At 28.6% G+C, this 18,651-nt stretch overlaps 2 protein-coding genes across 2 annotated transcripts; both read right to left on the bottom strand.

Annotated features, from left to right (window-relative positions):
- Positions 1 to 1,340: 1,340 nt before the first annotated feature.
- Positions 1,341 to 4,178, bottom strand: LOC113387773 (trypsin-1-like). Its single transcript, XM_026625151.1, has 4 exons — positions 4,022 to 4,178; positions 3,661 to 3,919; positions 1,753 to 1,856; positions 1,341 to 1,587 (listed from the first exon to the last, which is right to left on the bottom strand). The coding sequence occupies exons 1-4, from the start codon at positions 4,150 to 4,152 to the stop codon at positions 1,386 to 1,388; spliced, it is 696 nt and encodes a 231-aa protein (XP_026480936.1). The 5' UTR covers positions 4,153 to 4,178; the 3' UTR covers positions 1,341 to 1,385.
- A 1,206-nt stretch (positions 4,179 to 5,384) lies between these two features.
- Positions 5,385 to 17,641, bottom strand: LOC113387767 (vitellin-degrading protease-like). Its single transcript, XM_026625145.1, has 5 exons — positions 17,570 to 17,641; positions 11,860 to 12,004; positions 8,300 to 8,552; positions 6,719 to 6,825; positions 5,385 to 5,601 (listed from the first exon to the last, which is right to left on the bottom strand). The coding sequence occupies exons 1-5, from the start codon at positions 17,631 to 17,633 to the stop codon at positions 5,400 to 5,402; spliced, it is 771 nt and encodes a 256-aa protein (XP_026480930.1). The 5' UTR covers positions 17,634 to 17,641; the 3' UTR covers positions 5,385 to 5,399.
- Positions 17,642 to 18,651: the final 1,010 nt, after the last annotated feature.

Raw genomic sequence — 18,651 nt, 5'->3', positions numbered from 1 at the left:
CATATTTATATAATAATCAATTATAAATCATATAATTATAATAGTTTTTAAAATATTTATGATATTTGAAAACAATAATGTAATTAAAGTCAGACTTTAAATATGACATGATCGGTTTGTCATTGTAATTAGCATTTAGGACTTGAACCTTCATTAGAGAAATCAAGTAATTGCTAATTAATAAATTCTATAATATTCGTTCTCATAGTGAATTATTTTAAACAACGTCTGAAGAAATATTGTTTTCACAATTTCACTTATCATGTAATTGTGTTTGAAAAACTTCGTGTAATTAAAATTAACATTCATTGACTGCATGTATTTTTATTGCTTTTTGCAGGCGATACAATCTCATTTTTTGAGCAGCTATAATATCTGTCTTGTCTATAAAGCTATTTTTCACTTAAATAACATAAAATATAATATTTCACTTTAATAACTTAAAATATTCTTTTGATTCAGGCATTTTTTATTAAATCAAGATTTGTACTTCGATGTAACCTTAAAATCTAATGGCATTCCGATCTCCTCGTTGATGTACGCCGGTACGCATACAACCAAAGATTTTTCACACCACGAATAATCACAATTCACTCGACACAACGACTAATCACAATCGACCCGTAGAGAAATGGTTTCATCGAGAGCGAATGACGAACAGTTCGGGCGTAACACTACATTTTCACAGATTTACTCGCTAGTGGCCCCTAAAGAAGTCTTACTTCAAAAAAATCTCTGATAGATAATGAGAAATCAACTTAATACAGAAAAATATTAATGATTGATAAAGATTTTCTTTTATTTTAATTGCACTAAATATTATAAAAAGTCCCGGTTTGCCGGCGACTGGCTTCCACCTTATGTCAGGTGTTTTTCTAAAAGTATAATTGTCACGGAGTTCTTTGTCGCGGATTATTTCGAATTTTGGAGAATTATAGGTTTAAATTGAATTTTGCCAATGAACTGACATAATAAAATTATAATGACCCTTCAAACATCTGATAATGATATATTCAACAAGTGTGGTTATATGAAACATTACGTTGCAAATGCAAATTCCTGAGGGCGAGTTAAATTAGCCTCTCACATTTTTAATTTTGAACTTTTATTCTCAATTATACGAGAATTAGTAAAAATTATAAAAACGTGGTTCTTGACCTCCTGGCATAAGTGCTGGATTATTTTGAATTCTATTTAAGTTATTTAACATAAAGCTCTCTCCCTCCCGGTTTTGGCTCAACAAAATATGGTCGCCTTATATTATAGCATTATTTTCTTTCAGGGCACAACTTGAACCTAACAAACTTACCCTAATTGAAACAATTACTAAAAATGCTGCATTTTAATTTATATTTATCTAATTTTTACACATCACGATTTGAATTTCAAATTCCTGTCATATTGAATATGTAATCCCTTATACTGGTGCTTGCTATATTTGTGTAAACGCCTGGATTGTTTGATCTTCCGCAAACAAAACCCCATGACACGATTCCAACCAATTTTCTATTTTTATCAATAAGTGGTCCTCCACTATCTCCTTTGCAAGAATCTTTTTCTCCTTCATTCACACCAGCGCATATCATGCTATATAAAAATGGTTATAAAAATTATTTAAATACCATTCATAAAAAATGTGAAAGATTACCAAACACATATTATTTTCTAAATATGAATTCAAAATTATGAGAATAAATATATAAAAGTAAGATGTTTTATTATTATATACTAATTATATACTAAATTACTTACTTTTCAGTTATTCCACCAAACTCAGTATATATTTCATCACATGTGTCGTGATCTACAATGTTTAGTTCCACTCCATGCAAATACTTTTCCATAGATCCATTCTCCTGTAATTGTAAATTAATTTCTATTAGTAAAACTACAATCTTTACTTGCAAATTTTGTTGATATTTATGTACTTGACTAAATTCAATCTAAATTTGTGATGTTCCAACTCTAATTTTACTGGATTCGAACCAACTCGTATTCTGTGCCAACTCTGATTTTACTGGATTCGAATCAACTCGCCAAAAAATATTTACTGCGATTCAGAGCATGTTTTTGTAAATGAAATAATAGCGATGTTTATGATATTGCACTGATTTTTTCTGACATGATGGTGGCATATACAATCAACCCTTCGTTAACGCGGCAAGTGCGTATCGTGTAGTATGGGAACCTTGCTATAAAAATCTCAGATTTATCTGTGTGTTAATACGACATTAGTGCTATATGGAGTCTCTGTTATTGGAGGGATGTCGGATTTTTGGTACCCTGTAGTATAGAAACCCAGAGTGTTCCCAGAGTGTCGTGTTGAGTGTTGACTGTACTGTTGTTGTCGTCATATAAAGTGAACAACTTTACATTCAGAAATCCGGTTAGATACCTAAAATAATTACGTTGTCAAACGACCCAAGGTTCTGATTTTTATTCTATATGATTTACCAATGCAGAGGTATTTGATTATCTTTTATTGTAAATTAATTAGAAAATATTTTTCAACCGTCTTCAAAATTAACTTATTTTTGATAACTACAAAACTTTTTTAAAAAGCAATTGGACGATCGACTTACCTCTATCTGATGTTTTTTATATTAGAATTTCTCTAATACTCATGATTTTTTAATAAACATATTCTAGATCTATATATAGATAAATACAGTCAACCTTCGGTTCACACGGCACTTTTGGTACATGGTTTCCATACTACGCGGAGCTAAAAGTCCGACATCCCTCCGACTACACGGACTTCCTATTATACGGTTTTTGTTCAACAGCCCATAAGTTCCTTGCACAACCTATGAGTGATTCTAGGAACTTGATAACAAAAGAGTATTAATGTAAGTTTTATTATCAACTTTTATGTTTTAGACATGCCTGATTATATAATAGCTATCTAAGAACACGTTTGAACTGACTACTGCGTCGCGCCAATTTTTGAATAAGGCGTCTAGGTCATACATGTCATTTCGGTTGTATTACTTCTACTTGAAGTTTTATTTCTTGGTCTCCATACAGCACGAGAAAAATGGTGCGATTTGTACTAACTCGCGCGGTTCCCGTACTGCACTATATAAGTTTCCATAGAACGCACTACGAATTAGCCTGAATTGTATGTTAAATACGAATTTTTTATAGCGCAGTCCCCATACTGCACGGTACGCACTTGCCGCGTAAAGCGAGGGTTTACTGTATAAGTTAAAACTGATGCCGAAACTGATCTCTAACTGTAAATCCATACCTAAATTATATTTAGAATCTAAAATCAATCATTTAAAATCATCGACATATGTTAATGAGATTATAGTTGTCACAGAAATAAGTCCATTGATATATATTTGCTTCAGAGTTGATAAATAATAAATATTAGGGATTACATATATATATATACTAAAAAAAATTATATATTTTATAAAGTAAATATTTATTTAAGAAGAAGAACCAAGAACCTTTGGTTGGAGTGCGGACTATCTTAAAGTTAATATTGAGAGCTAGAACTCTCAAAGAATTCTTTTTCATTAATTTGAAAGCATTTCATCATCTGGGAGCAAGAAAATTCGGAAACAACTATATTAAGGACCATCCTAATATATATTTAATACTTAATTTTTAATATAAACTTAACTTAACTTAATATTTAATTTAAATTACCTTAGAGTGTCCCCATCCGGTGACAGTAACTGGAGCACCAGTCTCTGGCTGATCATTTTTTGCTGCTAAGGTTATTGGTCTAATGGTGCAGACAGTGAAATCAAATGTTTCAGAAACTTTTAGTAAAGCTACATCATAATTCATACTTAAACCATAACCAGGGTGGATCCAAACTTCGCTGATGCCATATACAACTCCGCCTGAATCATGTTGATCGCTTCCAGCACGGAGCGACAACAGTTGTGGAATTTGAAACAAACTAAGAAAATGAAATATTTATTCGCATTTTGTAACTTAAGCAAAATAGTAAATACTTCTTTATTAATATTTCAATAATAATGAATATTATTTTTTAACTTACTCTTCAACACAGTGTGCGGCTGTAATTGCCCAATCTTTGCTGATGATTGATGCACCACATTTATGTTCAGATTCATACTGCAGGGAAAGTTGCCAACCAAATTTTTTTATGTCAACTTCAACACCACCCATTATGCGATTACTTGCCAACGCACATACTAGTTAAATTATTTTAATTATATATTTTTACTATAGTTGCATATATGTCAATATACATGAAGTATTTGAATTAGACTTTTGACACCTCCAAATTAAAAAAACACATATATCTATTTATTAACTTATATCGTTCTTCCTTTTGCAACTAAAATTTAATCTTTTCATACTTACTTGATAAAATGCATTGTATAGCAATGCACACAAATACCAATTTCATTTCAAACTTTATAAAAAATTATCACTTTGATACTAAGTTTATACTTATTATTGATCCCAAATATTTTTTCATGCAGTGATTTTACAAGTTTGTTTCAAAATTATAACTTTGATGAAAATGCATTTGTTACCATCTTATGTATAAAGGCATCTTATCAATCAATTATAGATAAGTTGAAATTAAATTAACATTTGATTCCATAGTTCGAATATTTTGTTTGTTCATAGAGCAATTATTAAGTATATCATAATCACGAATTAAATTATAGTATATCACTAAATAAGAAATATAAAATTAATGTAATTCGATAAGTTGACTTTAGCAAAATGGTCTATTCTTACTGCTCACTTATTTGTCATTTATCCAAATTGAGATAGAATTCTAAATATTGTTATATTTATTATTGTCCAATTTTTTAAATGTCTATTACAACCTTCACCCTGATTTTAGGTTTAATTTGACCGATCTATAAATAAAGATTTTATTTTTACAAGATGACCATTAATTTATGCTTCTATAACTTGCTTAGATTTTGTACCAGTACTTTTTTTTAATTGGCTATAGCATTTAGCCACTTATATTTTTTTTCATTTCTATGCCATACACCTACTAACTTTATTGGCATCGTATTCCATTTTCATATTTCCTATTGATATTTCTAATATTTTATTCTTCAATATTACAAGTACAATTTATATATATATATATATATATATATATATATATATATATATGTGTGTATATATAAAAACATATAAACTATTATGGTTATCACTATATATACAATATATACTATAAACTTGGCCTTTTAAAAACCTATCTGTAAAATGAATAGCAGCAATTATAAATTATTTTTAAATATGTTTTAGTAATAAATAAATTATTTACTACAAATTTTGATGCTATATCAAAAGTAATGTTTATTGAATTTTATTCTGAATACAAATAGTATGGGATGCATTAATAATAAATAAGATGATTACATGATTATTATTTCAATATATTAGATTCCAGTATGGAATCTTATAAAATCTCTAACGTCTTTTGAGTCGACTCTCGTGTATATTCCTGGAATTCCTGGACGGCCACAGCCAACACCCCACGAGACGATACCGTGCAGAACTCCTGCATCATCTACTAAAGGGCCACCACTGTCCCCTTGACAGGAGTCTTTACCGCCTTCTGGTACACCAGCACAAAACATACTAAAAAAAATCCGAAACATCATTAAAATCCAAATAATATTCAATTTGTAATTATGGGAGAAAGTGGTGATTAGTTTTTGGCAATAGCAGGTTCAGCCGTTTCGGACATACCGAGCTAAATGTGCAAAAAATAGCAGTTTTTTAAAGAACTAAGCATTTGATTTGAATGATTCAAAAATCTTTCTGCTTGTGTTGGCGAAACGATTGCTTTTGGGAAAGAACTTTTTTTTCATTTTATTTGTTTTTCATTTTAAAAAATATTTATTTTTGAATATAAAATAATTCGGATTGTAATTCTAGTTCTAGCTAAAGTTTTAAAGCTCACTTAAATACTTCAAATAAATAATTTTAACAATGTAATTCAGTTCTTTTTTATATTATTAAGTTCTTGAATAAGTTTAGTTTATTTACTTTTCATGTAACTTATATAGTCGTCCAATTCATAAGCTCTCATATTTTTTCTGTAAGCATAATGAAAGCTACCGTATTTATAATAATCTACTTAAAACTCTTAATATTCCTCGAATATTTCATTACGGTACGAGAAGTTTCAGAAATTTGCCTTAAGGCACGATGCCCCATACTCCACTAGTTTTCTTTTTGATTATGATTTTATATATAGTCAATGAGAAACTAGGAGTTGATTTTGTAAGTTCATAACGTTAGAATTAAAATTGAATTTAAAAATATTCAGTATAAGAATATTTTGTTCTCGCTTGAACGATATAAAAATAACAAAATATTATTCATAGTAAGTTACGTATTATCTGAAACATAGAAATTTGCTCATCTAGTTATTATTTTTACATGTCTTCAGACATCTTCAAATTTATTTTAAAGATTATAATGGTGTTCACAAAATTTTAAAAAAGAGTTTTTATTTTTTTTTTGTTTTTAACAAACCCTTCAAATTCTTGGATATTAATTTTTTTTTGAAAAAAAAAATTAAAATATGTCTATATATATGTGTATACGTATATGTACTTCATTAATTTCGATATTTCGGAAGATAATTTTATAAGTGGGCCGTATAATATTAAATTAATTTAATTTTTCTAATTATATTTCTTATGGCAATGACTTTGATGATTCCAAAATAATATATAATCATACTTACTTTTCAGTTAATGTTTCATTCCATTTTTGATATTCTTGAATGCATTTTGCTTTGTCAGCTACAGGTATTTGAACGACTTGAAGAAATTGTGACTTATCTCCATTTTCCTGTAAATTTTATAAAAAATGATTTGTTTTAAAATTGATATTACGATATTGATTGTATATCGTTTAATCGAAATAAGCATTTCAATTATAAAAAATTCAATCAAGAATTCTAAAAATTATGATACTTTTGCTATATAAAACAACTGAATGTGTGAATTAAATATTATTATCTAATTCATCATTGAAATATTGCATACTATTGCTTATATTATTTATAAGTAAATTTAATGTGCCAATATTAATATATATTGGGACAATAATATTAATATATATTACATACATATCCAAAACATAAACCACGAGTACATAAACTCGTACATTAGCCATTAGTATTACCGAATAATTATTGTTATTGCAAATACTTCATGAAGGACAGAATGATAACAATATTATAGAGTGTAATGGCATTCATTTTAATCATATGAAGTTGAATTATATGCACCGAATCTGCCATAAAACAGACCAATGTTATGGCAAAGTTATGATAAGTGGCAGTTTCCGTACAATATCGTACTAATTACTGTCAACATGCAATGTGTTTGCTGCACGATCAGATCTCATAAAATGCAACTTTACTCACATGTTATTAAACCATATCACAAAGATTCAATTATCATAACATCGTTTTTTGACATTTGTGCGTTTTCCAGATTCGGTATTCTATCTAAAACGCCTGACTACACAGCAACCGTATATCTTTTGACAGTATTTAGTTCGATTTTGTATGAAAACATCTATATAACATGGTTTTGGTCAATTCATTGGTCTATTTTACGGCAGAATCGGCCCCATGATTAGTGATATGATATTTGTGGAAAACATATTCACCACAAATGTAACAAAAACTTTCTAGATGCACACAACGTCTTAGAGTCGAATCTATACCGACTCTTTTAATTTAAAACGGCAAATAAAACTCTTAATTTTTTGTTAAACTGCAAAAATCATAGCCGGAATAACCTATGAGTGTTGTTCCCTAAAACTCTAAAACTGGAGTTTTTAAGGAAAACGGAATATATATTTAAAATCAGCGTGCAATTCTAAATAGATTTAAAAAAAAAGTTTCAAGAAACAATTAAAAGTTCTATTTTTGTTACACCGTGCTATCGATAAAGTACTATACTTTGTAAGAGTAATTTTTTTTGTGCAAATTTCGGCGACGCGGCGCTTACTTGCTTTGACATTTCGTCTCTATGCAGTTAAAGCAGTACGATCGCTTTTAAAAAAAAGTTCAGAATTTTCAAACTATGCCAAAATAAAGAAAACTTTTTTTTCTACAATTTTTTTTTTCAAAAAAGGTAATTTTTTGTCGAATTTATCGTTTCTCAAAAATCTAATTTTTTCGAAGTAAATTTTTTTCAAAAATGTTAATCGTTTTTAAAAAAATAATAATTTTTGGTACGAGAAGTACCAGCAATTTGCTCGAAGCACAATGTCATGCAGCACTAGTTTTGAAAAAATATGAAATTCTCACCTCCAACAAACCCCATCCAGTTATTGTAGCAACTGCGCCAACAGGCATATCGTGGCCACCTTCTGTTAACCTGACTTTCCTCCTTGACCTGCCGTCAAGTCTGAATGGTTGACGCACTCTCATCACGGCTACGTCCAAGTCAAAAATTTCCGATACGTTATATTGGGGATGTTTATGTATCTCCACTACATCATGAAGATAGCCGTTGAAATCTCTCAGGGATGATCCAGAACGAATTTGGTATTGTGTGTGGCTAGATGATAAAAATGGATTCTGATAAGTGTCCATTAAGAATTTCCAAAGGCCAAATTATATTGAATTATACGTAAATACGTAAAAAAATTTGATTGGTATTCCCACAATTGAATAATAGTGATTTCTATTCAACAAATAGAATCTAAATATAGAATAGTAATATCAGCAACTCAACTCTGAAAAAATGTTTAAAATTTTTTTCTACAGATGCATACTGCCATAGTGTAACATATGAAAATACAATTTCTACTAAAACATTATAATTTTTCATTAAATGAAAATTCTAGGCATTATCTGAATATACTATATAGATATATGTGAGATTTTAGTTGCAAAATATTATCCCCGTTTCAACCAAAAATCATGTAACAATTTTAAAAATATTATATTGTGCGGCCTATTGTTGTTCCAGTAGTTCATTTTCTAATTAATAGTAATTAATTACCTTGTAAACTTTACAGATTGTTCGTTCCATTAAATGTAATTTTATATTGATACCAGATGACCCGACAGATGTTGTCCTGTACTCACATTTAAGTTTTTTAATTATCCTATACTAATATTTTCCGTTCAGTTAAAAATAATAATTATTGTTTTTCGAATTGCTATTTACACCAATGTATGCTTCAAATAAAATGATGATTCTCAATTCCCACAATTAACACTTTAATTATCCTTTAACAAATATTAAAATATGTTCAATAAAATTGTATATTAAAAGTTATACACTGCAATTTATAGAACACATTTATTTCCGATAGCTTTAATTTATTTTAATGCCAAGGGTTATACAATTTTTTAGTAATACCTGTAGATTTGGATGTATAAATGAATGTTTTTTTTTTGTTTATTTGCGACTAAAACATTGATTTTCAAATTTATCACACAAAAAATCATCGACTGCCTTTGTGATTTATGGTCATAAAAAAAAGTACACGTGTTGAAAATTGAAGTCTTTATAATATATTCAGAAAGAATTAATATATAGCATTTGCGGTAAAGGTACACCATAGATTTTTCTACCCAAAATAATTGCTTCAATAATGTTGCCTATAATTTTTATGATTTCTTACCATTTTTAACTGATTTTTAGTAATTTTAATATCTAAATTACATTTTTCTCACTAATAATTCAATATACATTATTACTTAAGTTTATATTTGAAGTGTATTAATTTTTCAAATCCTGTTCGAACAACAAAATTATTTCAGTAAATGGAGAAGAGAAAAGCGTGTGCTCTGTGAATTTTCTTCCGGTGCTTCCATTTACTTGAAATTTTGGAAATAGTCTAATCTTTATCTTGAGTTCAGAAGTGAAAACAATTTGCACTCCCTTTCCATTTTCACTTATTTGCGATTATAACTCTTTTAATTCTGATTTTATCAGAACTTGTAATACACTATTTTAAAGGTTATTAAATGAGCTATAACTTTCTCTATCATGAATTTTACCGTAACTTCTTTTAAATTTTATCATAACTCTATCAATATTTGTGTAACAGAAAAATAATAAAGAGCAATAATTAGTCAGAAAACGACCTTGAATTTTCATCCATTTACTTTTATACTTATCTTTTATTTTTTCAAAGATATAATAATGAGAAATTGTTTTTCTTTAAATAGATTTTTTTTTCATAAAAATTTTTAAAAATCGTTTGTACTAAACTAAAGTTGTGGTATTTTCTAGAATCTATCAAAATCTCTTGAACCAAGTTTATTCTAGATGGAATACGATAACTTTTAATTTTGGTGGAAATGGCACTCATAAACTATTTGATTTAAATGAAACATTGTATATTTCTTTTATTTGCACTTTAGCTCACTCATTTTACACGCAGAAGTACTGAAGTTTATTTTGACCCCATTTTTATTTTGAAAAAAGTAAAATTTCACCACTGAGAAAAAATGTCATCCCCCCGGAAAGTGGCAAAAGGGTCTAAATTATTTTTTATACTTGAGAGCATGATGAACCTAATTCCAAAATTTGATGCAAATTGGAGCACAGTAATAATATTCAGATCCAAAAACGTTAATTGACTTAAGTAAATATTCCGTATCCAATGCCAAACATATGAATTTTTGACACAATGAAACTTCTAAATAATTTTTTGAATAAATAAATAATTTTTGTATTGTGATTCAGTGAATTAAGGCAAAACACGACTGCTTTAGTAAAAAATAATAATCTATCAAATTAATTATAACTTTCACTGGCAGTCTACAGCCGTCATCAGGCACATGCGGCCAAATATATAATGTATCTTACATTATTTTAATTTTTGGACATATCAGCTGCTTATCGGCAATAATGATGTAGACATTACATTTTTCTTATTCATAATCATAAATATATTAAATTTTAATATTGCGAATGGAAATGTTTGGAAAGTGACATTCTTCGTTTGTTTTTAATGTCAAACAATGCCCTAAATATTTTCAATGCCAATCAATGATAAGCGGTTTTTTGTAATTTCTTCCATTTATTTCTACCATCTAACTATATTCCTATGAATCAAAAAATCTTAAAAAAAATCCCTTAAAAAACTTCAGGAAAATTCATGAAAATCCGAATAATAGTTTAGGAGGATTGACCTTTCATAACCCATTACAGAAGAATTTTATATATAAGATTTATCTTTACCTTTATTATGTTAATTTTGTTATTTTCTTGTCTTATATGTAAGTCAATTGTAGAAGAAAGCAAGTTGATTTTATTTTGCACAATCGTTTACTTCATATATCATAATATCTCGGATGCGTTGAGTAAGTGCATATATTTTAATTTATTATTAAAATATTGTTAACTAGTTAGTTAACTCTTTAGACTATTTCGAGTAGAAGTTCATAGATCTAAATGCATCAAATTACTTATCACAAGCGGATTGCGATCATTATCCGTACTACGAAAAAAAAACAAAATTAAATTTTTTTTTTTAATTTTTGTTTCTTGGATTTCGAAACAATTTTTAAACTTTTGAAAAAGTGACCTGTGAACATCCAAAAAAATTGGCAACCTTTCTAAAAAGTGGTGAAAAAATAAAGTTAAATATGATAAATCTTTAAAGCTTGGAACAATCGGCTGTGTCAGAATTTCTAAATTTAAACATCAAATTTTTGAATTTTGCTAAATCTTAATTTGGATTTTTTACACATATCGCGAATTTTTTGGTTTAAGGCGAAATTACGTCATAAACATCACTTTATAAGTGATGTCCTTCGAGAGCGAGTTCTAATCGCAATTTACCGATTATATTATTCATCTTTTGTGATAATTGTTTATAATTATTTTAATATGTTATACTTACTCAAACAAAACGCAGTGAGCTGCTGTGAGAATCCAAAAATTATCCAAAATTGCTCCACCGCACAAATGTTCCCGTTGCACTTGAACTGATATCTGATATCCATATTTTGTTATTTGAGTTTTGTTTCCTCCTACAATGCGTCCATCTAAAAAAAAATATAAAAATAATAATAATTGTATTTATTACAATTATTAACTTCCCGTAGGGCAAGTTATAGTAATCGCAAAAAAATCGAAAATGAAAATTTTTATATATCTTTACGTTTCAAAGGTTTCTGAACATTTTGGCATACCTTAGAAAAAATGGATGTATGTGTGTGTGTGTGTGTGTGTGTGTGTGTATGTATGTATGTATGTATGTATGTATGTATGTATGTATGTATGTGCGTGTGTGTATTTATGTGCGGATACAAATTTTCGTCGACGATTTCGGGAACACGGATCAACCGATTTGAATAATTCAAAAAACATTCGATTCGTATTGATAAGGAGACGTGCTGATTAGTTTTTGGCGAAGGCAGGTCTAGCCGTTCCGAAGATACGGGGCAAAAAGTGCCGAAAACGGTAACTCAGTTTTTAAGAGAACGGAGCGTCCGATTTGAATAATTCAAAAAACATTTCACTTGTATTGACAAGGTGAAGAATCGATAAAATTTTCATGAAGGTAGGTCTAGCGGTTTCGGAGATATGGAGGAAAAAGTAAAAAAATGAGCCATTTGGCGGTCAAAAATGATCATTAGACATATGCACATCAAATTATCAGATATTTTATAGAGATTTTAACAATAAGTATACATTTTGTTAACATTTCTATGGGTTCCGTACCAATGCTTATGCGTTAGACAGCGACGCGGCGCTTACGCGCTTTATATTTTGTCCCTATGCAGTTAAAGCAGTACGATTGCTTTCAAAAAATTTCAGATCTTCTACAATATGTCAAAATACAGAAAAAAAATTTTTTTTCAAAAAAAAAATGTTTTTTTAAAAAAAAATTTTTTTTTTCAAAGAAAAGTTCTTTTTTGTCCAATTTATAGTTTCTCAAAAATCTTATTCTTTCAAAGTAATTTTTTTTCAAAAATGTTAATTGTTTTTAAAAAAATAATAATTTTTGGTACGGGAAGTTCCAGCAAAAACGTTATTAGCAAATCAGTCAGCAATAAAATAAGCAAATCAAACTAATTTTTTACAATCTATGCTTATTATTTTTAACAAAACACAGAGGAAATGAATTTAAAAAAAATCATGTTTTAAATGTTTATTATGAAGTTGTTATTTTATGATTTTTTCAGAAAAGTTGCAGATTACCTGCGTCTTGATTTTTTCAAATAAAACCAAAAACTTTTAATTACATATACGTTATACCTTAACTAAATTCATAAATTTCATTTAATATCGCGCATTTAAAATTAATGGTTTAAATTGTATATAAAGTTCATTATTTTTGTACCTAACCAATAGTTTTTCATTTTAATAACTATTTTCAGAGAAATAGTTAATACCGCGATTTAAAACATTTTTGTCGTAATTCGACCTAACCACTTCACAGCAATCAGAAATACATAAGGATTCCTATAAGCTAAATTGACAATATTTGAGAGCGATGTCTAAGAAGAACTCCAGTGAGATCTTCTTAGTTTAACAATTAATAAGATAATGTTATATTGAAGCTAATCTAAGACTAAATCATTATTAATAAAAATATGTCAATACTGTTTTACGAAATTTGAAGTAAACTGACTAAAACTGCCAGAAGTTGACTCAGAATTTTATTTTTGACACAAAACTCGTAAGATAGAGCAGGGCTTAAAGATCCGCGAATAAAAAGTCTCACCACCGATATTTTAAAACCCAGATAAGTTAAGAATTTTTTAACAACAATATTTGAAAATAGAAAGAAAAAGATGTACAATTAGCTATAACTTTGATTCCTACGACGTCGCTGTCAGAATATAAACATTAATAATCTTTCATTGTTAGTTTTCAGTTTTAGTTTTCTGTTGTTTAGTTTGCAAAACCTTAATAATTTTCAAGTATACGTTATTTAATTGTTTTATGAGATATATTGGTAGTTTAACCCTTTCTACTAGGATGCCGCCAAATCAGCAAAATAAATACTAAACGAAAGGGATAAGTTAAATTCAACAGTTTTTATATAACCTCGATAAAATCTGGGCTGGGTAAAAACATACATCTAAACCTTTATCCTGGTAAAGGCGAAAACAATAAAAAGTAGTAAATAAAAAAGTAAATTGGGTTGAAAAAAAAACAATTCGATTTTTTTAGATAGATTAAATTCATAGTTATTCCAACTCTGCTAATAAATATTTGTGACAAAATTACTGATTAAGGTTATTTACTTACCATGTTACTTCTGTAAAAAAATGCATTCATAAAATTTATAATTTGCATTGGTTGAATAACGTAGCTATTATTTTGTAAATCTCCTAAAAATCAAAGTAAGACAAAGACATTAAACCTGTTTGTAATGCTAATTTACCCCGCCTATAGAGTTAAATAGACCAGGTTAAAAAGAATTAAATTAACTGAAAATTTTACTGAACATAGTCAGATAGTTGCTTGGTTTGTATGTGTTATTTATAATTTGTAATATAATTGGTTTGGTTTTCACAATATAATTGTTCGAAGTCAAATTAAACTTTTGTGCCCCACCCTACCCTATGTATTAAAGTTGCCAATATATGTACATTACAATGTAATGATTACATTACATTTCATTAATTTTATTGTAATTATTTAATTCAATTATTTTTATTTTATTTTTTTTGCCAGCAAAAATGTCTTAATAAATAAGGATCTACTGCTAGACTTAATTCAATTGAAGCGGATACGATATAACCATAATTGATAAACATAAAGTGCATCAGATCAAAAATAAAGTCAGTAATGTATTATCATTAAATATTAAAAGCAGCATAGCAAACGGTGAAATAAATAATAATTGGACTATTTCCCTAATTTCATTATCCGTGATTTTGATTTTTCGTAAATATATCGAAATTGAGCATCCCTCATTTCCCTTGTATTTTTCCAGCCTTACTGATGGGAGGAATGCGTAGTCCCCGCCGTGTTTGAGTTATCTTGAGAATACTGAGAAGAAATAGAAGTGCGTTGATTTCTTGATTCTGACTCGACTTGAGATGTTTTTAACGTCTGCTTTTGATTTCCATTGAAACAATCGTTTACCAAAGCACCGAGAAATTCAGGGCATATTGTTCGCTAACTTTTCTTTCTTTGCTGATGAGTTATTCCGAATTGTTTTTTTTTAAACTCCACTTTCGAGTTTAATTAATTTGGTGAAAAGAAATTTTTAATTCTGTTAAAATTATTCTTTGAAGAAGAAAAAGTATTTTATTATTTCAGAAATAATAATTACTAGGATAAACGACGCTCAAATAATATTTTAAGTAAAATGTAATACTACATTATATTCACATAGTTTATGCACATTTGATGGTTTTTATCTCTTTGTTTTTTCATTTGTTTGACCAGTAATCAAAACTGCGTGCCCTTTTAGAAGGCAACCCAACGGCTAATCAATCTCTATTTAATATGTTTAATGTTAGATTATCTCTTGTAGGTATTTGTGATTTGTAATTTGATGCAGCAATACAGAGAAAAAACAGCAAATTTAAAAACATATTTCCAACTTTAGTGAAAACCAGTGACATGATTGCTTGACATCAGGCTGTCCGAGGAACCGGACCTAGGACTCTTTGGTTGTATGATGGAAACTCTTCAGCTACGGAAAGCCCAATGTTTGTTTTTGTAACTATAATCATTTAATTTAGCTAAATTTTAAAACTCTATGTCGCGATTGGCTAATTTGATCTAATTGATGTGGAAAATTCACAATTCTCCTACTTCATCAAAGATGAGTTTCCGCAAATTTAGTCAAAAAAATTTAAATATTAAATATCTCACAGATCAAGTTACAAACATTACTATATGATATAAGTTTCGCGATAGACATTAAATTGATAGCATATTTTTGATCAATTAATTTATGTGCATTATTACTTCAAATTATTAAAACTGACAAATCTGAATAGTTTAACAATGAAATTTATTACTATAATTTTCATTCATTATAAAAAATAACATCTATAATTCTTAAATATGCATATATAAATATCGTTCTGAAAGGTCTCGCTAAAATATGATTCCGCGTTCATGCAAAAAACACCAAGACCCTTTTCTTTAGTAAAATCTCGTTTTTCTTATAAGAATTTCGTTATGGTCAGTTTCAATTAGTTACCCGTCTGTCAGGTCAGAATATTAGATTCATTTCACTTTGTTAACAGGAAATGAAATGTGTGAGAAACATTTTTTTAGCTTTGTTTATAATTTTTATCATAAAAAGCAGGAAATTGATTTTTTTGAAAATCTAATCCAAAAGTGTAATACTTTCGTTAGTTTTTTTGTTGTGAGCACTGTTGTTTAATTTACGAAACCTTAGAATAAATTTTAAGGATATGATATGTAATTGTTTTATACGATGTATTATTAATTTTAAGATAGATTCAATTATTTTTTCTTATATAACCTCTATACAAGCTTACACCTGGGTGAGGTAAAAGGAACCTACTAAACCTTTACTCTGGCAAAGGCGCAAAAAATAAAAAATAGTAAATAAACAAGTAAGTTAAGTTGAAGCAATTTTACAAAAGATGAATTAAATAACTTGTTATTCCAACTCTGCTTATAAATATTTCTAACGAAATACTAGATCAAGGTCGTTGACAGTGTTAACTCTGTAAAAAATGCATCCATGAAATTTAGATTTGGCATTGGTCGAATAATTAACTTCCCGTGGGGTAAGTTATACTAATCGCAAATAAATCGAAGATGAAATTTTTTATAAATCTTTACGCTTTAAAGGTTTCTGATTGTTTTGGCATACCTTAGGAAAAATGGACGTACGTGTGTATGTTTGTGCGTGCATGTGTGTGTATGTATGTGCGGATACAGCTTTTCGTCAACGATTTAGAGAACACGGATCAACAAATTTTAATGTTTCAATAAACATTCGATTCCTATTGATAAGAAGACGTGCTAATTAGTTTTTGGCAAAGACAGGTTCAGCCGCTCCGAAGGTACGGGATAAAAAGTGCCAAAAATGGTAATTCAATTTTTAAAAGAACGGAGCGTCATAAAACATTTCATTTGTATTGATGAAATGAAAAGCTAATGAAATTTTTGGAAAGGCAGGTCTAGCGGTTTCGGAGATACAATAAAAACAGTAAAAAACGCCATTTGGCGGACAAAAATGATCATTAGACATATGCACATCAAATTATCAGATATTTTATAGAGATTTTAACAACAAGAATAAATTTTGTTTACATTCCTATGGGTTCCGTACCAATGTTTATCCGTTAGACAGCGACGCGGCGCTTACGCGCTTTATATTTTGTCTCTAAGCAGTTAAAGCAGTACGATTGCTTTGAAAAAAAGTTCAAATCTTCCAAAATATGTCAAAATGAAGAAAACATTTTTGTTTCAAAAAAAAGAAATTTGTTGTGCAATTTATAGTTTCTCAAAAATCTTATTTTTAATTTAAAATGTTAATCGTTTTTAAAAAAAATAATAATTTCTGGTACGGGAAGTAGCAGCAATTTGCCTCAAGGCACGATGCCTTAATTGCCTTGAGACAGAATTCCACTTACAGCTAGTTTTACGTATGTTATTACCAATTACGGATGCAGCATTAATGACCATTGGCCAAAAACAAGCAAAAATAAGTAGGCACTTCATGGTTATACAAGGACTTTCAGAATGAATTGGCACGCGAATGTGCCTCTGTTTATATCGATAATCTCATAATTACAAAAAAATCTGTATCGGTAGATAATCGTTTGCTATTAAATTCGAGTGTCGGTGTACAAGATTCATGACAGATTTGTCATTTATGCCCTATTTTACTGATAAATTGATCTATTGTTTTGTGGATTTTCTCATATGGTTTGTTGAACATGAGGCAATTTTAAAAGTTGTTTTATCAATTCTTATTGATTAAGGAGATGATTTATATATATAGACAATTATAGACAATATATTAAGACAAAATGCCATTTACATCTAGTTAAATTATGGTTTATATTATGGATTTAACATCCAAATTTTGAAATAATAATGCGACGTTTTCTTGCTCTTGGATTCGTAATTTGGATATAAGTACTGAAAATAAAACTAGTTGGTCTTGGTATTTTGCCATGAGGCAAGTTACATGCACTTCCCGATATTTGTAACTAATCGACCTAATCAATAAAAAATAAATTAAAAATATGTAAGTGATTAAAAGTATTCCGAGTGGATTTATTACACATAATAAAAACTACCGAACGCGTTAACTCGGAGTATTTTCAAAAAGCAAATTTTTAAAAATCAATCATTTTTATAATTGAACTAGTTTTCGTAGGACTTTAATGGTTTAGTATGTTCATTAAGACCAAGTTCACTATCGATGTACCAAATAAATCGTCTAATTTTAATTTTAACAAACGTCAAAAAACTACTCATTTTCTCATCCTTTGATGAATTTTAAAAATTTAACTATTTGCCGTAAGGCTGTAATATTCGTCAGTCAGTTCTATAAGACCATGATATATATCCAAAGACCAAAAAAGTTGCATAAAAATGGAATGGATCGACTTAAATTTATTTTCAACAATTAATTACAATAAAATGGTTCGGTAGATTTTCACCTAAAACTAATCAGTATCATTCCCAACTAATATCTTTCGAACAGTTATTAATTTTTTGAAATCGATTC

The sequence above is a fragment of the Ctenocephalides felis genome, unplaced genomic scaffold (assembly GCF_003426905.1).
Source record: "Ctenocephalides felis isolate EL2017-DRISC unplaced genomic scaffold, ASM342690v1 CF-g0.4_SCAFFOLD_03572, whole genome shotgun sequence".
NCBI classification, from domain to species: Eukaryota; Metazoa; Arthropoda; class Insecta; order Siphonaptera; family Pulicidae; genus Ctenocephalides; species Ctenocephalides felis.
This window is presented reverse-complemented; position numbering and strand designations above follow the sequence as displayed.